Here is a 25127-nt window from a genome sequence, read left to right as displayed (position 1 = left end):
CATAATCATTACACACACACCCCACCCACCCCTAGCCATAGAATTGGTGATGACTTTGGGGTGAATTTGTATCCACATAAGTTATCAATCGTCAAATTACGTATAATATCATCATTATCATTCTGTATCCACTAAAAAATTAACAGTTTATGTTATTACAAATTCATATGGACGACAACAATATTATCATGCTCATGTAATTACAAATTCACACGAACATGACATTGAATATCATCATCATGTGTTAAATATCAACAATTTACAGCTTATGTAACTACAAATTCACGTGAACGGAGCACTAAATATCATGATCATGTGTTAATTGGACGATTTTCACTAATTACAATTCACATGGTCCGAGAAGCATTACTACTTTTGTTACACTTTAGATTTGGATTCTCTAAAGATTTGCAGAATTTAATGCTTACTTCACCAGCCCGTTTCTCTTCTTTGTAAGAGAAACTTGAAACAAATCTTGTTAACTTGTAATATTTCTATAAGCAATTTATAGGTCATTTAAAAAGACATGTTTTAAAATTTAAAAGATACCAAAATCTTATTTCTAAAGTAAATTCGTGAAGTGTTGGGATAAATATGGTCACGGAACTTTCACTAATGATAATTTCATAAGTAATATATAACTAAAATTGAAGGAGCTAAAATAAAATTAAAACTCCAGAGTTTTTCTAAAAGAATTTATGAGCTCTTAATTCACGCTTCTCAAATTTACAGACTCGTGATTTTGAAAAAAATACTAAATACTTGATAAAATTTTCAAATATAAGGTATTTTAAAAAGTTTATAAGCTTATCTAAATGTTCTCCAATAATTATCGAAGTTTGTCTGAATTTATACAGTGATTAAAATCAAAATCACTTCAAACGATTTTTATATTTGGAAAAGAAAAGCAATTTGATGGAGTACACAACTGACAAAATCATATTTGTGTCAGTTTGTATGAGTTATTGTAATTTATTATTTATTTTTAATCATATTAATTTATTGATTGAATTAATTTAACATGTTAATGTAATCATGTATATAATTATTATTTTTCTAAAAAGAAACCCAACAAAATAAAGTGGTTTATGGGCCAATCTTGGTCCCTAAATTCAGGTATGAAGTCAAAATCTGTAATCCTAACATCCTTCTACCTCAAAAAGTAGGCATTCCCAGGAAAGCAAAAGTGTAATAAGCAGGATGAATACCTATTTCTATGCAAACTTTAGTTGAGTAATAATATATTGTATGCTTTGATTTTGCCTATAATTCTGTCACCACACCACAAGCAAACCCCATCTAACACACACAAACAGTTTATAATTCATAATGTTTCAGAAGCAACAGCCTCACTTTATTACAGAAATCAGCCTCAGAATATAACAGAATTTTAAGGCATCTAAGAGACAACCATAAAATCTTAATTCATCAAATGTCAAAAAAAGAAAAAAATCTATATCCACAAGTAGATCATTTAGGTTGTATTTGGACCAATGGATTTGATTTTGGTACAAGGATTTGAAGAAAGAATTACAACCTACAGCCTTAAGGAAGTGCAAATGTAGAACCTCAACCCAGTGGCGGTGAAAAGATACCGATGAAGCCTACTTTAGGAATGGGACGAATTGTTTATGATACTTCTTTATGGATTCCACAACGACAGCGGTGAAAGCATCATCTTCTGGATAATAAGCAATAGGATCAGGCAATAGAGGAGCCGGGAAATTGAGCACACCTTCAAGAGTAGCGTGCAGACAATAAGCCGAATATGTAACATGATATCCCCCTTCTTGAACAATCAGTAGACACCCGTTGCTGTGCTTGTCGGCCATTTCGCGAACTATCTGCCCGATTTTCCTGTAGCCTTCCATCGTCAAGCACTGTCTTCCGTTCGGATCAAACTGAGACAAGAAGAGAAACAACCAAGACAAGGAAAATTGAATGAGATGACAAAACTGAGGTTAATTTTCCGATGCTGAGCTGTATTTTTTGACAAATATCTCAAGTTAAATAAAAGATAGAATGGATGTACAAATTTACAAAATACCTTTTCCATTGTAAATTTGTTAACCAAAAGTAATTTTCTTATAAGACAACGCACGATAGTATAGCAACAAACATTTTGCACAAGCAGCAGCAGAATGAAAACAGAAATGGACCAAGAGAGCGTAAGTTGATATAGCAAAGTTACACCATTTTCACTATGAGGCACACAAGAAACTTTTTCAAAGGTCGTTCTTATGTATCCGTTTATAGTCTCGGATCAAGAAGATTTTCTAGATGAACTAGTAATTTATTTTGCAATGTTTTAGTACTTAATTTCGTTGAACTTACTGCGCTAGAGTCTTGGCCAACAACCAAAACCATAAGCTCAGGCCTAAATTCCTCAACTGCAGGTACAACTAATTTGGTCATTGCATGCGCATAACCTCTATCTCCAGATCCATTTGGCAAAGGTATATTCAAGTTATAGCCAAATCCTTCATCTTCACCTAGCTCATCCACAGTTCCATTTTGCGGATGGGAAGGGCCCCAAGATCCATGATTCATATGAAGGGAGATCGTCAGAACTCTATTAGATCGATAGAAACCCTCAGCAGTTCCGTTCCCATAATGGACATCGATATCAATGACAGCAACCTTGTTAAGGCCAGAGTCGAGAGCTAATTGTACAGCAAGCCCCGCATTGTTAAGAAAGCAATATCCATCTGCTTGAGTAGGCTGAGCATGATGACCCGGTGGCCGGACCAGTGCGTAAGTAATTTTTCCATGCCCATCAAGAATATGCTTCATTGCTGACAAAGTGGTACCTGCAGCAAGAAGTGCGGCGTCCCATGATCCAGGGTTTAAGAATGTTCCAGGACAAATGATCTTGCCCTGACCTTTTTTGTCTGCCTCAACTAGCTCATCTATGTACTCTGCGAAATTCAGCAAAAGTTTGTCAGCCCGAGAGCCAATCTGAGTTTATTGTAATCTAGAAGAACTCGCCAAGACCATTCACAGTGTAACCAACATGAATTGATGGACTAATCAAATTTAACACAATCAAATTGATGCAGCATAGAAATACAGCTGTAATTGTACTAATGGTGTTATTTAGTTCCTTACAATGCCTTGAGTTTTATTAAGGTTAAATTAGCTTATTCCTTCTAGATATTCATATCATAATGGTAGCTGTTATGAATTTACACTAACAGGAATTGCAAGTCTTTTTCAGTGGTGGATCCATGCGTCGACATGCTCCAGCGACTTCGAGAGTTTATGAAGGAACTTGTTTTCATACTGCCAATTAAAGATGTTCACACACAATATGATATTTCCTGGAAAAGCAATTTGCTTCCGAAAATCACTCTCTCACCTACAATAATGTGAATATCACTAACTCCAATTACTGCTGTTAAGGAAAAATAGCGAAGACACATGATACTTCCAATTTTTCACGCTCTCTGTTGAAAATTTGTGCTCACTTAAAATGAGACACTTAAATTCGGACAGAAGGAGTGTATTAAATGAGCTGTAGTCATGCTCCGTTACTACAACTTATGTACATTTATCATCATGGTAGGAAAAAAAATAATCAGAAATCCCTTGTTTGAGCTCTTTACTATAGGGTAAATATATAGTCCCAAATGTTAGGGAACGAAAAAAGCGAACAAGAAGAAATGGTATGTAGCTGCAAGACAAGATTTCATGGCCTCCTACTTCAAAACTAAATCTGCCAAACCAAACCAAATCAGACTAATATGAGGGAAGAACACAATAAGTATCAGGAGAAACATATCCTGGTTACAAGACTGAGTTTGTGCACCACCAAAGTTTTAGCATATATAACAAGACAAGAGCTCAAAGGTCAATTTCCCAAGAATGAAAGCCAGAGGAAATAATAGAACACGGCAAAAGGACACTAAAAGGAACAAAAGATTGAAGAGGGCATATGCCAAGAAACTACGGATAAAAATATAATGGGGGCAATACATAATGGTGGTCCTGGTAACCATGCACGGGAATAACAAAGAAACATAAGTGAAACTTTCAGATTGAATTGCAACTGAAGTATTTCTTGAAGAAACAATAAATGAAACTTCTAGACAAAATTGCTACTAAAATAATCCACTAGCAACCGAATATCATTTTGGATGTATCGATGATGATCATGTCACTGATGAAAACGAGTAAAAGTATACTACCGAGTTTTTCACAAGATTTTCTTCTGTTCTTCTAGTCCTACTCCTACATGACCGAGCACGAGCTATGCCAATCAGCATTACTCACCGCAGTTTCTCATGTTCCTAATTCTTGCACGCCTTGCTAAGCAATCATGATTCAAAAAATAATTACTTTTCTAGTTAAACGCAAAGGTTCAGTGAAGAAAGAAGACACCTTTTTCTGCATACATGCATTTGGGATTCTTAGTTAGAGTTATCATGAATTTGCTCATAATTTCCTCTCTGCGATAAACCTGTTAGTACAGTCTTCACAAGCGGACACAACAGACTTCATTAAACTAAATCATATAAACTTCCCAAAAGACAACCTTTCCATCGACTAGTCTCAGAAAACAGAGTCATAAAAGGAAAAAAAATTTACCTTGGGTGTGGAAAGAGAGCAATTCGGAGATGAGGGCAGCCCGTCCTTGATGCCAAGAAACAAAGAGCGCAATGGGGCCTCTTTTGAGAATTGAAACCATGTTCTTGACCCGGTCCGAGTTCTCCGGGTGGTTTTCCAGCACATCAAGAAAATCCGGTTCCATGCCCGTGTCGAACACTCCCCGACCAGTATTGTGTTTGAGCATGCCCTCGTGCCAGAAAACGTCTATCCCGTCATCTTTTGCTGCGGGTTGCAGATCCGGAGGAGAAAGAATTGCCCGACCCGAAGATGTCGCCATGGTTGGATATTGAAGGAATCACGGGTTCTGACCAACAGAAGACAGGGTTCTTCATAAGTCTTGAATTTTGACTTTCCTCGTACCGGATACCTGCTGTAATATGGGGGGAATTTATTTTAATAATCACAAAAAAAAAAAAATTTACAAAAACAAGGTTGTTATGAAATGTTTAAAGAAATAGGCGTGCCTGCCATTTTTATTTATATATAAAAAAAAATAAATTCTAGCACCGCGATTTTGAATTGCGGTCCCTTTTCTTACTTAAAAAAAAAACAAAAATTCAATGGCACAGATATCAATTCATAAAACTTTAGATGTTTTTGTCTTCAAGAATTATCTCTATTTCATCTTCAAATTAATAATCCATATGGTTTATCAATTAATATAATTCAGATGATTTATCAATTTAGATTATTAATAATATGGGTAAACTAGATTAATATTTTTTGAGGTTAGATCAAATTACACAAATACCATTTGTGTTTTATTATTAAATTAAAATTATTTTTTTCTATAAAAATATATTCTAATAATAATAATTTTTTGCTCTGTATCGTTACTTCAATTAAATTATGCGATATAATTGCTGTCAGTTTTAATTTTATTTCTTTTAAAATATAAATACGAAAAAATTATTATTATTATTATTAGAATATATTTTTATAGAAAAGTATAATTACAACGGCACAGACGCACTGGTGGAATGGGTAGACATTTTTTATATTTGTATTTTTATTATAATATTTTTTTAACAAACTAGTTGTAATTATAATTATACAATTTTAAATTTATGAGTTTTTTATTTTAGTATGTTGTTCAAAATTAATGAATATAATTAATATAAAAAAACAAAACAAAATAAAAAATATTAAATGTATGATACATATCTTTTGCTTATAAATATCACTTCACACCTTCACACTTCTCATGTTCACACTTTTTGTACCTTAACACTTCACACTTCTCATGTTCACACTTTTTGTACCTTAACACTTCACACTTCTCACCTTCACACCTTCATACTTCTCGCTTCTCATATTCACACTTCTCACTTCTCACACCTTCATAATTTTTATACCTACACACTTCTCAAATATGTTTCAAGAATATTGAGATTGGGATGTCACTTGATTTTATTTTTTATGTCACAGTAATGTGAAGTATGTTCATTCATTCTCGTGACTCGACTCCTGTTCTACACAATCAACTATGCCGGTGCGGGGGTCTCAACAATAATGGGCTTTTTTAATTGTATTTTTTTAGAATTGTATAAAAAAATATACATTATTACATTTGTATAGTTCATTATATTTTTTTTTAACTTAATAAAATTTTAACATTATAATTTTTTCAATTTATTATGTTGTTAATTAAATATAATTAATTTATAAAAAAATAAATTAAATGATAAAAAATACTCTTCTTTTTAAAAGAAAATAATTTTTTAAGCGAGTCGATGATCACATTCGCGACTCAACATATATTTTTATTATATATAAATAAATTATATTTTTTAATAATATTAAAATAATTAACCCTATAAATTACGCTTCTAGTTAATTATATTGGAAATTTATTCAAATTTTATTGCATCTTCCATTATATTTAAAATATACACTTAACATAGTATAAATTTTCCTACCACGTCTTTGTTGACTGCAAGCGAGAGATGCTATTAACAGTCATCAACTCAGCGTTTTATACTGCAGATATCATAACTCCTAAAATCATCCACCTCGTATATATCCCATACGTACGTATAAAGCAGTTGTTTCCCTGCATTGTCTCATGACAGACCATTCACTCAACTACCAAATTTACACTATGGGACTCATGGATATCTGAAGCTACTGCCACTCTTCCCTGCCCCGTTTCATTTGCAATCACTGCGTCAGGATTCTTGAATTTCGACAGGCAAGCAAGTTCATGGACAGAATCCGCTATCTTAATCGTGCATGAAACAATTTCTACGATCAGTGAAGCAACCGTTGCAGCTGGAATTATGTCAAGAAGATCTGCGTTGGGCCACAGGCTGGTTTGCAGCGAAGATTTCAGACTCTTGGCTGCAGTTTTTGCGTTTCTGATATGGGGATCGGCAGACATTGAACGAGTCATTGTTTTCAGTCCCTTTGCTAGTTCTCTCAGAGCACAGCTGCATTCTGAGCTCATCTTTGTGCATGGTTCTTGAACCTTAGTTCGGATTTCCATTGGTGTCTGCAAATACAAGTTGAAGAGAACAATTGATTAGTTAATAATCAGGCGTGGCGCATTTTAAGTTTAAAGGGATAGTTAGACGGGCCGAAAGGCATCTTTTGTAATTTGTCGAACTTCAGGGGTGTACTTGTAATCTTTGAAAACAGGCATTGTTCGTAATATGTCTAACTTCAAGGGTGAATACGTAATTTTCCTAAGTTTAAATGAAGTGGTTCATGATCAACCTCTGGGCTAGTACATATACCTGCATCTCTGAGTTCAGATAGCCATTCAATGCATCAATTCTATAAGCACATTCTCTTATACTTCTTCCAACCTTAAGGTACTGCCCCCACGGATGCCGGTACCTAAACCGACCATGTCTAGGTTCCCATTTTGCAGAATTCACCTATACAAAAACAGAAACTTCGATCTCATGGTCCAAGTAATTGTGATCTTTACTTATTCTAAGAATTGTATGATCAGATCAACTCACCAACACTTCTTCAGTGCCTTTCACATTAAGCACACTTATGTATCCATCCAATGATGCTTTATTCTCTTTGTTTTTATCGTCCCTTGTCTCAAAGTATTCTTGTCCAAAACCTGAAAATTTCGTGCATCACATCAATAATCAAAGAAAACAACAAAGAACAGATCGATGAATGGTAATGAATATATATATATACCTTCCAAGAAAATAGCAAGCTTTTCAATGTTAGTGGCAGTGAGATTGTGAAGATCTTCACCAGCCCAGATTGGGCGTATGAATATGCAAATCAGTACTGTAGCAGAGCCACCAATCATAACCGTGGACAATCTTTTATGTGCCATTTCTATAACCTCATCGTCCCTATAGCCAGACACCGATATTAGGCTGAACGTCAGGATGAATATCAGAAGTCCGTAATCGTATCTTGCCTTCAGCTTAGGGAAAAATCGGAGGAACGTTGCTAGAGCAGCTGCAACACAAGTCCAAGAAACTGACTGTAAGATACATACTACTTATCTCATAGCTAATGGTTTGAATTTGTAGAGTACTGAATTGCTCACATACAAATCCAGAAAACAGATAGCCCGAGTATGATAGATTCAGCATTTTCCCCTGTCAAAATTGCTAAACGATGCGCTGCAACCCCTAATGCACCTCCTAACAGTGTTGCAATCCCTCTATTCACCCCTTTTCCAAGTGTTGCTCCTGAATTCATGTATACAACGAGTCATCGTGGTGTCTTCTTGAGTACATTTATCAAGAAACTAAGTGAAAATTCAAACAATGTGAATCATGTCATGTCAGCATAAAGCTGGTAAGTACTACTACTGCTAATATAAGTTGGTTCTTGTCGTTTGATATTTTCACGCGAGAAGTGTATATATAACCTTATAGCATAGGAAAAATGCATAAACATACCGACAGAAAATTCGAAAACAACAACGACAGTCATGACAGCCCACATAGCAGCAACACCAAAACCTTCATACAAGAAATCAAAGTAGTAGAATAAGGAAACTAAGCTTATGGCTAATCCCACTTTAAATGAGTGAACAATTCTCCTTGGATCTTCCTCTCCAAGTTTCTTGGCATCCTTGGCTACACAAATCACAACATTCACAATCTTTTTAAAATAGCCCTTTCCCCAACTCCATGCACTCTTCCATCCCTTAACATTTTCTCGATTTTCAGACGAAGCCATTTCCTTTCAAATCTCAGCACTTTCTCTCTCTCTGTCTCTCTCTCTCTATATATATATATCCCTGATCTTGAGGTCGAAGGCGGGTACTTTAATTTTCTTGGTTGCGAGATCATATCATGTGAAAAAGCATTGAATGTTGACTTGTATTTTCATAACTGGGGGCTTACTAATGCAAGAAGTGGGAAACCAAGATGTCACATTTTCCTCATTGTCTTGATCATCATCATCATTAAGGGAAATTTCACGCTCGATTGTGTGTTTGTATGTGTGTGTGAGATGGGGTTGATTCAGCTGTATAATCGTGAAACACGGCTCTGAAATCGATTTGTCTTGCGTTTTTGTGGGGGAAGCCCTATTCAGTGACGGTGACAGCTGATTCTTGGCCCTAAACACTGGCGAAACCAAAGGCCAGTAGGCCACCACAGCCACAGGGTAAAGCCTAGATGATCTTTGTTTATACATACAATGAAGCAATTGATTCCCTATTTAGGGACATAAATTATTTAATTTTAAAAAATATTGAAAGCTAAATTGTTACTTTTTTCTTAACGGGTAATTTATATATTTGTAATATCATATGGGTTAAATTGCATTTTTTCAGTTCTTTTTTGTACAGGAAATTGTGGCGATAATTCAATTTTATTGTTGTTAATTTACGTATAATTATACTAAAATTGATATACTTAACCCTGAAAGTTTATTTAAGTAATTATCCCAACTTTTTCTTTGTTTGGATTTAGGTAACTATGCGTGCTTCATTTATGAATGGTAAATGTATATTGGGTGTCACTCTGATCCTACATTTAAGGGCTTAATTGATTAATTAAATACCATTAATTACTAGACTTTCTTTAATTAATGCTGCAACACATATGTTGTAGTACTGTACAGATTATTTATTTTAGTTATATCGATGACTTAATTTGAATTTTGAGTAGGTAAATAGAAAATGGAGCAGATTGATGTCGATAAATTGAGCAATATATTAATTAAAAATAATAAATAAATTACAATAATTTATATAAAATGAGTTAAATATTTATATAAAATAAACAAATATCCATACATTTAATAAAAAATTAAATAATATCTAGCCGTCAATTCAGACCCAACAATTGACAAATTACGTGGACAAAGTTTTCAATCTTACCAAACTGTGGACGGTCTGATGGGAAATAAATCATGGCAAAGTGCATATATTTCTACAACTAAGAAAACATAATTTTATTAATTAATTTAAATATATTTTTATTTTACCTAATAATTTTTTTAAAAACACACATTTTCCACTTAAATTCGAAAATGGAAACATAACCGAATAATTTTATCCAAAATCTCACAGTGTAAATTAAAATAATTATACTTGATACCTATGTTGGTTGAAACGCGTAGGTACGATATTTTCAAAATAATTGACGTTTTGATTTCAATGGATACAGAAGAAACGCGACTCTTTAGAATGTTCGATTTATTCGTCATAAAATATGTGATTGAATAAATTTCTCAAAATAGCAACTGAGAAATTGAAAAGAATCCAAATGATACTCTAAAAACTTCTCAAAATAGCAACTGAGAAATTGGAAAGACTCCAAATGGGAAAATATTATTTTTATTTTTATAACTTAGACCCATTTTTCTTTTGATTCAGTTTATTATGGAATCAATACTTTTAGTCTCGTAACTTATAAAAATTAGTACTTTTGGTCCTCAATCACTTATTTGTCTATAATTTAACAGTATAGATTATGTACCTAGCATATGGTTAAGTATTTTTTAATGGAGGAAAAAAATTGGCCCTTCTTCCAACAGTAGCATATGAATACTCCACTTAGCCTACTTGGTTAACTTGTGGAAAATATGATTCTTTATATTGCTTCTACTTGGCTTCAACTAATAGAAATATAGGAACGATAGGATTCAATTTTTGTAAGAAAATAGAGAAATACCCATTTCTTTAATTTCGTTCAAGATTTGCCGATTTCCGTAGGGTTAGATGTGAGCACGCCTAACTGCATAAGCAAGGCTGTCATATTGCTAATTGTAGCTCCATTCTTCAGTTTTCATCCTACAAACCTCTTTTAAGCTAAATCTGCAATATATCACTTGATTAAGAGTGTTTTTAACATAAAAATAGCTAATCACCATTAAAATTATATCAAAATACACTCCTATCGTATAGCATAGCTAGTGTTTTTACTCGTCCCATATTTTACTAACTATGCTTGACCTGACCAATGCAAAAAATAATAACATTTAATTGTAGCTAATTGTCATGGCTAAAAATAAATGGTCATAATAAATTATCATTGACCAAGCTTACATAAGGTTTGTTAATTATGATTTTTTGTAAGTATGGCTAAAATATCTGTCATATCTAAATCATAACTAATATTTTTACCATGCTAGATAAATTAAAATTTTAATCAATTTTATTTAATTATGATTAATAATAAAGATTGAAGTTTGTAGACAATAATAAATTATCTTCTGCATACTGCGTCCCAAATGAAGAAATAATATATATATATATATATATATATATATATATAGAGTGGGTAGTCTTGAAATTGACACAGTGCCATGACATATTTACAGTAGAGTCCAAAATTCTTAATTTTGGACAGCTTGAACAGAGGACTGGCCTTCTTTCTTAACCTCAGCAGCGCAGCTAACTGTAATAATAACATGTGGGATTTTACTCCTGTTTGCTGATTCTGATTCTGCCTCACTTGAGTCTATGGCCTTGAAATTTGCTAGGGAACTGAGCTCATTAACGGCGTCAGCAATGTTTTCGACACTGGTAACTGTATCGTTCAGCAGGGCCGCAGCTGTAGCAACTGGGATTACTTGCAAAAGATTGGTGTGTTCATCGCAGAAGTCCGACTTTAGTAGAGAATTCAGGTTCTTGGATGCGATTTTCAGGTTGGGTATGTGGGGATTGGGAGAGGGCGGCCTGCTCATTGTTGTGATTGCCCATGACAGTTCTTTTAGCGCTTTTCCTGATTCTGTACTCATTCCTGCAATCATGCATTGGATTTCTTGGGATGCCTGCCAAAATTGTCTTAAGTTTAATATGCCTACAAAAAATTAAATTTTAATATATATCTGTATACATATCAGATAAATCACAACTGGCTCCCATGGAGTTTGTTATAATTATAATTATCGATTTATTATTTGAAAAATTACAAATACTCCTTCTGATATTAACACTCGTCTAATAAATACTTTCATGACAGTCCATTGTAGGAGTATTTATTAAACGGTCATCATGAGGTATTTGTAATTTTTTAAAAAATGAGAATGTATTATTACTCATGACAAATTTCAGAAGTGCTCATTGTAATTTTCCCTAAATATATATATTAGTAGGGGTTCAACGTGATAGACTCCTATGAAAATATTAATAGATAGAATGTACCTCTAGATAAATAAAAACCAAAATTCTTTGCATATAATCTTGGATGTCCCAAATTTGTTTCAATTTTACCTTAATTTGAATATTTTAGTATGATAGATGGATGTAAAAATTGGTAATTAACTGAAAAGTGGTTTGTAAGATATATACTGGAGTTTTAGAATTTAGGTAGGCGTTGAGTGCTTCAACTCGACAGGCACACTGTCTTGTCAAGTTGGCAATGTTCAAGTACTGTTTCCATGGATGCCAATACATGAACTGTCCATGCCCTGGTTCCCATCTAGCAAAATTTGCCTGCCAATACACACATTCATTAATCATATAAACAGTTTAATGCTTACATTTTTGTCCTAATAATTACATATGATCATGTGTAATTATTTAATTTCACCAACCAATGTTTCTTCTTTGCTCTTGGAATCAAGAACACTGTTCAAGCCAACTAGAGATGATGTTCTTCCATTCTCTGACTCCTGATCGAATGTTCTCACATACTCATCCCCGAAACCTGTAATGAAAACATATATATTCATGTAATAATTTGATAAAATTTAAGATGGAATGTATCATAGATATGTATATACCTTCTAAGAAACCTCCAAGTTTCTCTAGGTTTTGAGCAACAAGTTTGTGAAGATCTTCACCGGCCCACACGGGATAGACGAAGATTGATATGATCACACAAGTGGATGCACCGATGAGTACAGTGGACAGCCTCTTATGAGCCAACTCGAGTATTTGATCAGATCGTAGACCAGATATAGAGATGAGAGAGAACGTCAAGATAAATATTAGCATCCCGTAATCGTATCTAGCCTTCACCGTGGGAAAGAATCGTATGAACGTTGATGCTACAGCTGCAAGGTCATCATGCTGTTAATGTATATCGGGAGAGTTAAGGATGTATGGAATTTCATGTTGTTCCAATCCAAAAATACCTTGTAAGAAGACAAATAGTCCAATCAAGATTGGTTCCCATGTTTTTCCACTTACACTTGCCAGGTGATTAGCTCCGAGGCCTAGAGCACCAGCTGCCAAGGTTGCCAAACCTCTGTTCAGGCCTTTCCCAAGTGTTGCACCTGAAAATATAGCAGAAAGTCATAGGTTTCTGTCATGTTTCTTGCAACATTATTTTGCTTTAACTCAGAACGTAATCCTGAACCTAAACTAAAACAGTGCATGTAATAACATTCGGGATAATTGTAGGTCTCTAATACTAAAGCAAACCTACCGACAGAGAACTCAAAGACAACGACAACGGTCATGACAGCCCACATTGCTGAGACACCAAAGCTGGTATAAAGAGGCTGGAAGTAGTAGAACAACGAGACTAACGTGAGAGCAAGTCCAGCTTTCAGCGAATGGATCAATCTTCTTGGATCGTCCATTGCCACCTTTTTAGTTTGCCTAGCAATTTCTGCAATCTTTGCCTTTAATCCACTGAGAAAAATGCTCGCTTTCTCTATATTTACTGACTCCATTTCCATTTATCATATACGATAATACTGTTAACGCATTTTGCATGAGATGTGGCTGTCTACAGAAGTAACGATCGCTGACTTATATAAGGATAGAATGCATGTGGACATGAGTCACATGAATAAGAATATCTTCTTTTTATGTGTTCTAATGAATAGGTTTTGGTGCCTTTTTGTACCTTGACAAGTACAATGACAGTTCAGGAAAAGAAGGGGTTGTAATAGCAGGGTGACTAAGTGGAGTTCTAACTTTGGATGGTTTATCTGTTTTCCATAAATGAGAGTGGTTCGGTTCTGGTAAAGAGCTCGATTTTTACTTGGAATAGCAGATTGATTGGACCATTTAGAATCATCTAATCGTTATCCCTAGCCAAGTTGAACATCCTAAGTGCTTCTATGAACTGGTATGCATAAATATGCAGTCAATATCTCTTCAAAGATTTTACAAGTTTGATCGGTGTAAGGACGAGACAAGTGAAATTACACGCCTGCTCGTTTAATCTTCAGACAAACGGATAAGGGCCTTAAAAATCTAACCATACAAACCTTGTCTCAGACATGATCTATATGTTCCACAGGCCTTTCTTTGTCTGATTTGAAAAATGCATGTCTTGGTTGGAAATGAAAAGATGAATTGTTCCTTGGCATTGAATATGTTCCTTGAGATAAAGGACTTAACCACTTTCTCTTCTCAGAACTGTGTCTGAACCATTGAAAGAGAATATCATGATAAATAACATACAAAAAACACACATGTCTAAAGTTGTCATTATCAAAACTGCAAAATTTTCTAAGTATCATCATCTTGTACATGTTTGATATTAATTAGTTTCAATATGTCTTTTTTCTTTAGGAAAGAAAATCCTTGTATCAGACATGATCTATGCCTACAGGCTTTTGGTTTGATTTTGAGGTATTGAAATTGTAGTAGTGGTGCAAGCATTGAATATGTTCCTTGAAATAAAGGATTTTCCCACTTGCTCTTCTGATAGAGTTGTGTTTTGGAAGCCTTGAGAATATAATTATTACAAGACCAACAACGGATGCCTAAAATTCTCCTCATCAGATGTTCAGCTAAAACTTGCCAAATCAATATTCTCCAAAGCTATTGACTACTCTCTATGCATTATGTTGTCGTATCTTATTGTTTATAATTGTCAACGTATGACATGCATTCTCAAAGTCTATTTGACGAATGAAATGTCTGTATTGTATTAAATTATATTTACACTTGTATATGTTTGAATGACGACCAACTTTGCTATAAGTTGACGGGGATTGCAGGGAGTGCAAGAACAATCAAAGTTGTGTCGTGGATGAGCGGCGGTCCTAAAAATGAATTCCAGCACAACCATCAAAATCGTATATATCCATCATATTTCATCAATCCAAGGGTTTAAGTCCCATGGCGTCTCAAGATCCAAGAATAATTCTTCTTGTTTAATCCTTTTGTGAGAAGATTTTACAAGTTCCTCTCGAATATCACATATTTTAAGGAGACTATTCCATTTTTCAAGAGTTCCTTAACCACACCATGTCTAATGGCTATTTGGGAGTTACAATTCAATAAGACTAACATAGATGACCCCCCCACAATAGTAAATATCCTAGCAAGTTCTTGACATGTTATTTCAAGAGGTGTAAATTCAGATTCCATAATACAGCGAATAATACAAGTTTGTTTTGTAGATCTCCATGAAAGAGATTTCCACCTAAAAGTGAACAGTACCCACTAATAGAACTCACTTCATCACTATCTGTTACCTAGTTTGTATCATAAAAACCTTCTAACTCAATACAAAAATTGGTAAAATTCATAGTACCTTTTAGGTCTTAACAGACAACGAAGTTCACTCCAATATTTGTTTGGAATTATGAGTATAGCGAATTAATCTACTAACAACATATGTATGTCAGGTGTAGCGTAACTCATGAGAAACATAACACATTCTATCATTTTTGCATATTCGCTTGTGAGACACATCATTATTATTCTTTCAAAGACTTGTTAGGTTCATAAGGCGTTCTCATTGGTATTTCATCAAAACAATCAAATCTCTTTAGTATTTTTTTCAATGTAGTGTAATCGAAATACTGTAAATTCATTTTCAATTTCTTTACTTTAACACCAAGGACCACATCAACTTCACCTAAAGGGAGAGAATTCATGTTTGATTTTGAAAGGTTGAGCCTTATTTATAGCTAAGGCTCAAATAATTTGACCAGATTTCTGGCAATTCTGATAAAGATATCTTATCTGAAGACTAGTCTATTAGGAACAAGAAAAGATATATACACAAAGATCTTAAATCAGAGAAAAAGATAAGCTCGCTAGCTTATTAATTTGGATAAAAGAATAAGCTCGGCTATTTTGAAAACATATGATTTTGGTGGAAAATTACAATTTACGTCCCATAACTTATTCTATTTGCGATTTTGATCTTATTATTTTACTATTCAACATATTTAGTCCTACAAGTCCAAAAAAATTGCGATTCACGTCATATTACTCATTTTCGTTAAATTAAGAACACGTGAAGTGGAACATTTTTTTGAAGTTATAAGACTATTTTTTATCGTATCTACGACTTTGGTTTAGGCAGTGTTGTTCTCCACCTCAAGTTACAATATTGAGGCAATGGAATCAGAGCCTTAAATAGTATTGTTTTAGACATGTCAATTTTGTCCATTTTAGGATTTGGGAGATACTATATAAATATATACTACATTGGACATGATGCCTCGTATCTGCCTCCCTTCACTTCCAATTTTCCTACAACAGCAAATTAGTATATATCTCTTACATGCAAAACTTTTCGTGTTGACATTCTGACAGCGACTCTCAAAGCTCCATTCAAATGCATGCAGCATAGATCCACGAATACGACGTTACTCCTAACAAGAAATAAAGGGATTTCTTCCTAATTTGTCAAAATAGAAACAAGAATTTGTGCTTGATCTCTTGATCATCATACACATTACCTACATGTGATACAGAAAGTAGGCAAATTAGTCTCTTTATAAAAAATAAAATAGGAATTTATCCCCCTTATTGTTTAAAAAAGATGCAAAATACCCCCTTCACGTGAGTGGTGTTGTGTACGTGCATTTAGTGCGACTTTGCTTCATCTTTCACTATAAAATGACCGTATATCCTTAATTATAAATTATTAGATCTTGTCTTATATATGCCAATGGTTCGGATCTAATAAACAAATCGATGGTTTATTTTATTTCTGATTCAAATCAACAGTTTATATTTGATATCACATTCATCTAAATTAAATCAATGGCTCAAATTTACTATAAATTTATAAAATTATAAAAATAAATTTATATAATGAATAATATAAATTTTTGCCTTTTAAATTATTTGTATTTTTTATATTTTTATAAATTTTATATGTAAATATTTTATATGAGACTAAATTTCAATCGTTGATTTGAAAAGATAAGGTATTGGCCAAAGATTAAGTAACATATGATTTGGACAGTAGATTACTGTAGAAAAAAGTATGAACAGTTGATTTATATTATATAAGATCCAACGATTGTAAAAAAAAAAAGGTAAAAAAGAAAAACAAAAATTCATGCATGCACAACACCACTCATATGAAGGGGGTATTTTGTATCTTTTTAAACATTTAGGAGGATAAATTGCTGTTTTATTTTTCACAAGAGAGCTAATTGTCTATTTCCTATATCACATATATGTAAATTACAATTTGCCACATCCCTTCATGATACATACCATGGCCTCAGTTATTTTAATATTATTAAAAGATAAATTATAAAACTAATGCAAGTTTGAAAAAGTTTAGAAAAAATAGGGCAAGTTGCTATCTGAGATGATGACTTGTTTGATTTTGATATTGATTTCTTTTGAAATTTCTTGGAGTCGTGACTCCAAGTTATTTTTTATTGTCTATTGATGTCTATCCTTGAAAAAATTGATTATTTAGTAATTTGATCATTCATTAAAAAGAAAAAGACAAGAAAACTATTTAGTGGATGATTAGACTAATATAGTTATTTAGTGCAAGTTTTCTATCTGTGTTGGAAAAAATGCAAGCAACCCTGTTTTCCTTTCCTACATTTGATTAACAGGGACTATTCTCTTTTGAAACCGTTAGAAATAAAAATTATTTAATATTAATATTTTTCCACGTATCCCGTCATAGAAATCCTAGACGTGAAACTTTGGGTGGTAACAAGATTCGAACCAATAGCTTGATCTATCTGACTTTAATACCATGTTAAATAATATTTAAAAATTTTAGTAATTAAAAAGAATCACTTAATATTAATATCTTAACAAAAGTACACTGCAAGATGACGATTGAACAAAGACCAATGAGGAAAAATCGAACAGAAATTGAAGACAAAAGAAAGTCCAGAAAATCTTACATTAATGAGAAAGAAGTGTAAAATGAAGAAGCAATTGTCCTAATTATCACACCCCATCCTTACTATACATTAGTAGATCAAGAAACTGCTGCAAACCAAGATGACACCTTGCTCTCTATTTCCTTATCCACCTGCGCATCAATCCAAGTACTAGAACTAGTAGTGTAACACAAGGATAAAACAGACAACTACTTAGTACTTCCAATTACAAGTTACGGTTGATAATGCATGATCAGACCCTCGAAGCAGTTCCTTTGCCGAATTCTGTCTAGGCTGCTGCAAACCAAACATCAGCAACAGTTTTGCTCGCGGACGAAGTCATGGATCGGAACAACAAATGTTATTTCAGAAGAAATGTTAGTCATGGTGAGCCTCTGATTCGCCCGCTCGTAACATATCTTGGACATATCTAGTCATCAACTTGATTGCTGTGAACTATGGATTCTACCGGTTGCAGTAACCGAGGCAGCTTGGTGAAAATGTTGAACCCTCATGTTGTCGCAGCTAATGTCATTGGGTTGTGGAATATCGGCTGTTGCGTTTTGCTCTAAGAGGCGAACTAATGAGAGGAATATCTCCATCCTCGTAACATCCCTATTAGCCTGTTAGAGAAAGTGCAGTTAACAGCTTATTTGCATAGCATAAAGAAGCATCAACGTTTCCGTTCTCTGCAAAAAGTATTAACATATCCAATTCAATGATATGCACATTTTCTTGTTGACTTTACCTCTACAGCAAAGCGTGCCCATATCTTGTTATTTCGAGTTTCCATGAGCCCTTTTAAGATTGTTAATCCCAGTCCTCTAATTATATCAGCTATTTCTAAGAACAAGCCTCTTTCTTCACAGAGCATCTGCAACAAAGGAAAAGCATGAGAAAAAGAATAAAACATCTGAGGATGTAATAATGGCGTGTCTTGTGTAGAAGAAAGGCAAATGCATTTTGTTTCCAGATGTTGAGTGTTTGACGGATGGTTGCAATTACCTCCACAAGCATTTGATGGGGCTGATTTAGATCCTCGACTATGATTGGGCAGACCATAGATTGTGATCCTACTTCATAGGCCCATGTTGCTCCTCCTTCAAAATTATCTTTCAAAACCAAACCACCATCCTTGCTAATAATCTGAAACTCAATGAAAAAAGACATATAAGATGTTCCTTTTATTTCCATACTTCACTTTGCAACAGTAGTTGATTTGTCCACTTGGATGAACCTTACAGAGGAGCTAATGCCACTTTCTATGTATTTCTAATCGAATAATTTATTCAGATGGCTGACGTAATATTACATATGCAGCTATGACTTCTTCTCTTACAGCAATTCACACATTCGACATAGTTAAGGTTTAAAATAGTATTTCGCACCTTGGACCCCATAGTTTGCTTTAGCTTGTCAGCGTGCTTTGTGACACTTTGCAGGAAAAGCATATGTTTGATAGTACGTTCGAGTAGAGACAAAACAAGACATATATAAGTGGGACAAGCCATGTGCAAGAATTATCTTATCACAACATGATTAAAAGAAAAGAGAAAAAAGGGAAGTATCACCTTTGCCCCATTAGGCACAATTTCCCTTAATTCCTTCACACGATCTTGGATCATTTGGCGATCTTTTGGCCTAGGTCTTGGATTCTCACCCGGTTTGAGCCTCTTACGGTTTGTTTTACTCGTTTCATTTGCTTTCTTAGAATATCCAGTAGACGCGCTGTTGTTCTGTTTCGAGTTATGACCATTTTCGATCCATGAATCATACACGTTACTACACTGGGAATAGGCTCCTGAGTGCTCTTTGGAAGAACCAGTTCTCAATGAGAAAGAGCTCATTGCCCCTGCTTTTGCCAGATACTTGGGAATGCCCAATAACTCTCCGTTCGCATGATCAGAAATCCCAAACTGTCCACACGGGAGCAAAGCCTTGTGGGCCGACAAACTACCCATATTACTCAACGTTGTGCTGCACGAAACATTGTCATCCAATGTCTGCTTAGCAGAGGGATGAACCTTAGAGACCACAGCATCCAGGAGATGGTCAGTTCCAGTTGAGGAGAAAATCCCACTTTCTGAGTTCCCTTGGCTAGTAGAATGTATTTCTGAAGAAGCCAGACTCGTTTTACATGCAGAATGATTCTTATCCCAGTTATGCGTACTTGTGGCTGGTCCATTGCTCAGACAACTATTCCAGCTATGACTGAGCATTTTGTTCTTAAAGTCAGCACCCAAAATATCGAACAAATCATCTCCTGATTGAGGTTGGGCGCCTGAATCATTGTAATTGGTATTAGTAACTGGATCAATTTTCTGCTTTCTGTAATCTTCAACAAAACCAGGAATGAGCTCAGCCATGTTCAGATGCTCATTATCTCGAGTCAGAGGAATATCATGAGCATCAATTGCATTTTGTTCTATCTTGTCCTTACAGGGATATAAGTCACTTTGGGCAACCTTCTCGTTCATGTGATAATGTTCAGTACCAGAGCAATAAGTAAGCAAAGAATCTGTTGTCAAATGGTCAACAGAATCAGAGAAAGAAGCCTCTGTTTTAGTCAGATTCAAATTTTTAAGCCCGCTTGAAGTTGGATTCTTGGAAATGATATTTTCACAGGGTTTCTTGGTACCATTTGAAAAAGAATCTGTACCTGACAGGGGATTCATATATGCGCCTTCACATAGTCCATTTGCTTCAACAGATGGGAGCCCGACAAAACCTTCATTTGAACCGGAATTTATGGACCTAGGGATGTGTGGAGAAGAATTTTGATTTGTCCACGTATCTAAATTTGATGGGATAACTTCAGCTTTAACCACTCCGTTCATAAATTGGTTTGTCCGACACTTTACTGCTCGAGCAACTTTGGCTTCCTCGTGGAGACCATGAGGCATAAAACGAGATGAGCTTGAGTTTGAAGCTTGCAAAGCTGCACCAGGACGCATCTCGTTCTGGATTTCACCAGTTAAAGAATATGACATTTGACTATTAAACACAGAAGATTGAGCTGAGCATCCAACATATCTAAAACTGTCAGCGGATAAAGAAGAGGCATTCATCATATTTGATTCAAGAGGCAATTCGCCTGGAGTGGAATATGCAGTACATAAGGGAACCCCAATTGTCGGAGCGCGTTCGTTTGCTACATAAATTTCAGGTTGCAAGACACCAGGCACACATCCCAGCTGATGCACTAATGACAACACATCATTCACGAATCCCATATTCTCCAGAATCTGAAATAGCAAAAATGATGTTTGACTCAACAGAATCAGCAGCCGAAGGCTTAAAAATATATATGGCAAAGTCTTAAGATGATTTCATGACATTCTAACGAATAAGGCTGCCGAAACATCAAGGACATGGTAAAAGCAAAGTAACTTTCCTCTTAGACATGTAAGAAATTCATCAAAGAGATACTATTAAGGAGTTGGTGATATTGTCAACCTTAGTAATTTGAACGCCATACAATCAGAGAATACAGATTATAGGCTAAAAGTTATATATTGCTTTAGTGCAGATAAAAGTTAAACGTGCTAAGTCAACGACATTTTCCAATGGCTATTCAAACTTCTCTGTGAATGTCACTAGGGCATCTCTCAAATTCCAAGCAAATATGGAAGTCAATGACTTACAACAAACAATGTAACCTTGCCTTTAACCATCATAAATTATACCGACAAGGAAACTTGTGCTCAGCTACTTAAGATTGTTTATATTTCAACAGGGATAATTAAAAGAAATAACTTACTGTTAAGTATGAACCAAATTGAACTACGCCATGTGGAAGAACGGGGATAACTGCAAGAGTCTGATACAAGGAAAAAATAAGAAACAGAGTTAATTAAACAACGAAATCTAGATGACATAGATAACCACCACAAAGGTATGTCAATCTTCAAACCTGCATGCCAGCTGAAAATTGTTGACAGACCTCATTTTGAACCTGGAAGACCAACAAAAATACAAGAGGTTTATGCCTATCAAGGCAAGAAAAGAACTCTCAACATTATTTCTCAAAATTGTTTGATTTCTGTATTAGGATTTCCATAAATAATCTAATATATGCAAGTTTTTGAAGCATCTGTTACAACTAAAATGAGCTTACAGGCTTAACTTATCATGGAAGATGGAAGAACTGTTCATATTGTAATGGTTTAATGTTAAAACTTGAGGTAAAATGCCAAAAGTTAGCATCACATTATGGAACTTTAAGTTTTTAAGAATTCAATACAGTTGGATCCTACACAAGGATCCTAAAATACCTCTGGTGGATAGGCTTCTTTATAATAATTTTCAGATAGTATCCACTGATGGTTTCCGGTAAATGCAACCCTTCCAACCAACCTGAGAAACAAAATCAGACAATTAACTTAAATTAACTTAAGTATGTTCAGTGAAACTTCTTACAATCTCAAGGACAGGAAACATGCCAAGTTAAGCATAAATTGCTTACCCTTGTCCTACAATTTTGACATGATTGTCCATCATCATCTCATTCACAAGCAAATGCACCTTATTCCCTGCTGGAATATTGTGCTGTGAGTGAAGAGTTTCAGCGAAAACGCAAGAAGCATCGTAGCCTTGAAAAGAAATTTCTGGATTCCCATTTCCAGAAATCCCTGCAAGCCCGGAACATGATGGTGGCCCATAATAACATTCTTCCCAAATTAAAAGCCTGTCAAACCAAAAATTTAGCTCATTGTTAACAAGACAAAATCTTTATTCAGAAGATTAGAACTCATGGTGAAAAGGTTCAAAAAGTGGGAAACAGAATCCAGAAACACAGGGGAAATGTTGCAGAAGAAGGTTAGTACACATAGATGCAAACAATAAGGACAACAACAGAAATCAACAAAGCCATGCACAGGATATCATAGCAGTATATAGGTTTTTATCAGATTAAAACAAATATATTGTATACTTTCCCCTAAGATTCTCCAAGACAAATTGAATGGACCAACCAGAAAAGTCCAAACTTAGAGAAAAAGAAAGTTGTATGATCACAAGGCCAAAAAGGGAGGGGGGAAGAAGAAGACAACCATATCTAATAAATCTGTAATCTGGTCAAAACAGAAAAAGGGCAAATTAAAGGAGTTGAATATAGTCTGTTTGCTTGCACTTGACTCTTTTTTTGCTAGGGCACAAAAGAATGAAGAACTTCATCTTTTGTTCTCTCATTTGCTCTCCTTTATAAGTGGTCAGCACAAAATTCCAAGAAGAGAGAGAGAGAGAGATTGTTTCCAACAAAAATTAACCAAAAGCAACTGAAAAGAGCACACATCAAACAGTGACATTTTTACCAGAAGGCCAGAAAATTAACAGAAAACAAAAGTGGGGAATATATGTCACCATAGAAATACTGAAATGAAATCTAACTTTACTCTTTTTTATTTTCCTCATTAACCAAAAATCAAAAACAAAAGAAACTATAAGTGAATTTTTCTCAACTCTTACTTTGGGTTTTGGCATCCAAATTTCCAGAAAACAGCATAAGACCACTGGTTGACTCCACAAAGAGTCTTCAAAGCCTCTTTCAACAAGTACCCCATCACAACAATTTAATGGAGCAGCAGCAGAATATGAATATTCTTGAAGAATGTATCTATATATGAAAGATATACCGAAAGATTCACTTGAGGACCTGAGAGGACAGAGGAATATAAGATTATTCCTCCCTGAGGGAAAACATACTTCTTTCTCCTCAATATAGCAAGAGGGCCTTAGCCTAACTTCCTCTGCAAGACCCACGCCCTGCCTGTTTTGTTCTCAACCCACCACTCCTTTTCCTCTCTGGATCCAAATTCCCAGCTATCATTCTCTTGCAACCCATTCTTGAGAGAGAAAAGGAAAAGAAAGTGAAAATGAGAGAAGGAAACTGGAGAGAAGTGGAAAAAGAATTCTCTTTTTCCCAGCTGAACAAGGGAAAAAAAACTAGGAGAGTTCTACACTATCCCACAAGCTTTAAGCTCGCAGTTAACAGCAACAACAACTTTCTCCATTCTCAAACGCACAAAAAATGTAAGCTTGAAGACTTGTTTTTTGATAGAATTGTAATTCTTGGAGTAAAGAACAGAGCTTTATGTCTCTGTAGTGTGAAAGAACATGTATATGTCGCTCTGAGTGTGTGTTTTCAGTGTGTGTGGTTGAAGTTTTGGTTTTCTGGGCTCTCTTTGTTCTCCTTTTTAGTGGGGCAAGCTGAGTATGAATGATGCCTCTGATGCTGCTTTTCCTTTTGTTACACTATTGCAGAGGGAGAGTGGGGCCAGTGTGCTAAAATGCGCCATGATGATTAATCAATGAGAGGAGGGTGCTGGAAACAGGGCTGTAGGGTGGGGGGATGGGGGGGGGAGGGGGTGTACTTTTCTGGTTTTATTCAACTAAATTCAGGGGGATTTAGGGCAGTCAGAAATTTTTTGTAGCTGTGTTTTGGGACTGCACAAAGAATCTTGGAATTGGTTCAGTCAAGAATTGTCCCCTTTAAATTATCTCCCAACAAAAACTAAATCTTGAGATACAAAAATTTGGTCATGATCCTAAATTTGGGTTTAACTATTAGTTTATTTTTAATAGTAATATTTATTTTTTTGGAGTTATTAATTAATTTAAATATTTAATATTTTACTTATTTTAATGTTGCAATAATATATTTATTTATTTGAAAATATAAACATATTTTCAAAAAAATCATACAAAAATTTGAAATTCCTAAAAAGTTTCAAAACCAACTCAAATAATAAAAGAATACATCGCAATTTTTTCCAAATATTTTTTAATTCTAAATTTCTTTCCCCAAATATTATAAAGAAAAATCTTATCATTATTATGCATGATATACATTTTTCAAAACATGATATGTTTTTATATAAATGAAATATTATATTTAAATCCAGACATTTCAATAATCTAGTCAAATACACCTCTTAATTTTATTAAATCGTATAATCATAAGTTACCACCAAAATAATAAATCAATCAATTCAATTCGAGTTATGTTAAGTGATTTTAAAATCAACCATTCATAAAAAATCCCATACCACACATGATGCCAACTTCACTCCAAG

At 34.5% G+C, this 25127-nt stretch overlaps 4 protein-coding genes across 4 annotated transcripts; all 4 read right to left on the bottom strand.

Moving 5' to 3' along the window:
• On the bottom strand, positions 1301–4983 carry LOC105171012 (histone deacetylase 8). The gene is made up of 3 exons (XM_011092003.2): positions 4588–4983; positions 2335–2918; positions 1301–1901 (listed from the first exon to the last, which is right to left on the bottom strand). Exons 1-3 carry the CDS (start codon positions 4883–4885, stop codon positions 1605–1607), a joined length of 1179 nt encoding a protein of 392 aa, XP_011090305.1. The 5' UTR covers positions 4886–4983; the 3' UTR covers positions 1301–1604.
• Positions 6481–9209, bottom strand: LOC105171011 (aluminum-activated malate transporter 2). Its single transcript, XM_011092002.1, has 6 exons — positions 8490–9209; positions 8136–8276; positions 7768–8040; positions 7575–7684; positions 7344–7487; positions 6481–7099 (listed from the first exon to the last, which is right to left on the bottom strand). The coding sequence occupies exons 1-6, from the start codon at positions 8770–8772 to the stop codon at positions 6686–6688; spliced, it is 1365 nt and encodes a 454-aa protein (XP_011090304.1). The 5' UTR covers positions 8773–9209; the 3' UTR covers positions 6481–6685.
• On the bottom strand, positions 11334–13671 carry LOC105171155 (aluminum-activated malate transporter 7). Its single transcript, XM_011092181.2, has 6 exons — positions 13422–13671; positions 13129–13269; positions 12775–13047; positions 12586–12698; positions 12341–12484; positions 11334–11820 (listed from the first exon to the last, which is right to left on the bottom strand). The coding sequence occupies exons 1-6, from the start codon at positions 13669–13671 to the stop codon at positions 11383–11385; spliced, it is 1359 nt and encodes a 452-aa protein (XP_011090483.1). The 3' UTR covers positions 11334–11382.
• On the bottom strand, positions 18044–24277 carry LOC105171154 (transcription factor LHW-like). Its single transcript, XM_020696697.1, has 10 exons — positions 23521–24277; positions 22520–22741; positions 22329–22410; positions 21968–22009; positions 21815–21874; positions 19627–21299; positions 19443–19545; positions 19060–19200; positions 18803–18928; positions 18044–18677 (listed from the first exon to the last, which is right to left on the bottom strand). Exons 1-10 carry the CDS (start codon positions 23613–23615, stop codon positions 18492–18494), a joined length of 2730 nt encoding a protein of 909 aa, XP_020552356.1. The 5' UTR covers positions 23616–24277; the 3' UTR covers positions 18044–18491.

This window comes from Sesamum indicum, linkage group LG9 (assembly GCF_000512975.1).
Source record: "Sesamum indicum cultivar Zhongzhi No. 13 linkage group LG9, S_indicum_v1.0, whole genome shotgun sequence".
NCBI lineage: Eukaryota > Viridiplantae > Streptophyta > Magnoliopsida > Lamiales > Pedaliaceae > Sesamum > Sesamum indicum.
Note: the sequence above shows the minus strand (reverse complement) of the source record. Positions and strands in the feature narration are given on the sequence as shown.

Excerpts from the sequence above, each read along its gene's own strand:
- LOC105171012 (XM_011092003.2), bottom strand. The coding sequence starts at position 4,885 with ATGGCGACATCTTCGGGTCGGGCAATTCTTTCTCCTCCGGATCTGCAA. Across the intron at positions 2,919-4,587 it reads GCTCTCTTTCCACACCCAAG|AGTACATAGATGAGCTAGTT; the intron begins GTAAATTTTTTT and ends TGAATTTCGCAG. Across the intron at positions 1,902-2,334 it reads TTGGCCAAGACTCTAGCGCA|TTTGATCCGAACGGAAGACA; the intron begins GTAAGTTCAACG and ends TTCTTGTCTCAG.
- LOC105171011 (XM_011092002.1), bottom strand. The coding sequence starts at position 8,772 with ATGGCTTCGTCTGAAAATCGAGAAAATGTTAAGGGATGGAAGAGTGCA. Across the intron at positions 7,488-7,574 it reads AAGGCACTGAAGAAGTGTTG|GTGAATTCTGCAAAATGGGA; the intron begins GTGAGTTGATCT and ends GTTTTTGTATAG. Across the intron at positions 7,100-7,343 it reads ATCTGAACTCAGAGATGCAG|ACACCAATGGAAATCCGAAC; the intron begins GTATATGTACTA and ends TTGTATTTGCAG.
- LOC105171155 (XM_011092181.2), bottom strand. The coding sequence starts at position 13,671 with ATGGAGTCAGTAAATATAGAGAAAGCGAGCATTTTTCTCAGTGGATTA. Across the intron at positions 13,270-13,421 it reads TGTCTTTGAGTTCTCTGTCG|GTGCAACACTTGGGAAAGGC; the intron begins GTAGGTTTGCTT and ends CTATATTTTCAG. Across the intron at positions 11,821-12,340 it reads ACCTAAATTCTAAAACTCCA|GCATCCCAAGAAATCCAATG; the intron begins GTATATATCTTA and ends CAATTTTGGCAG.
- LOC105171154 (XM_020696697.1), bottom strand. The coding sequence starts at position 23,615 with ATGGGGTACTTGTTGAAAGAGGCTTTGAAGACTCTTTGTGGAGTCAAC. Across the intron at positions 18,929-19,059 it reads CCCATCAAATGCTTGTGGAG|ATGCTCTGTGAAGAAAGAGG; the intron begins GTAATTGCAACC and ends CCTTTGTTGCAG. Across the intron at positions 18,678-18,802 it reads GGGCACGCTTTGCTGTAGAG|GCTAATAGGGATGTTACGAG; the intron begins GTAAAGTCAACA and ends TTTCTCTAACAG.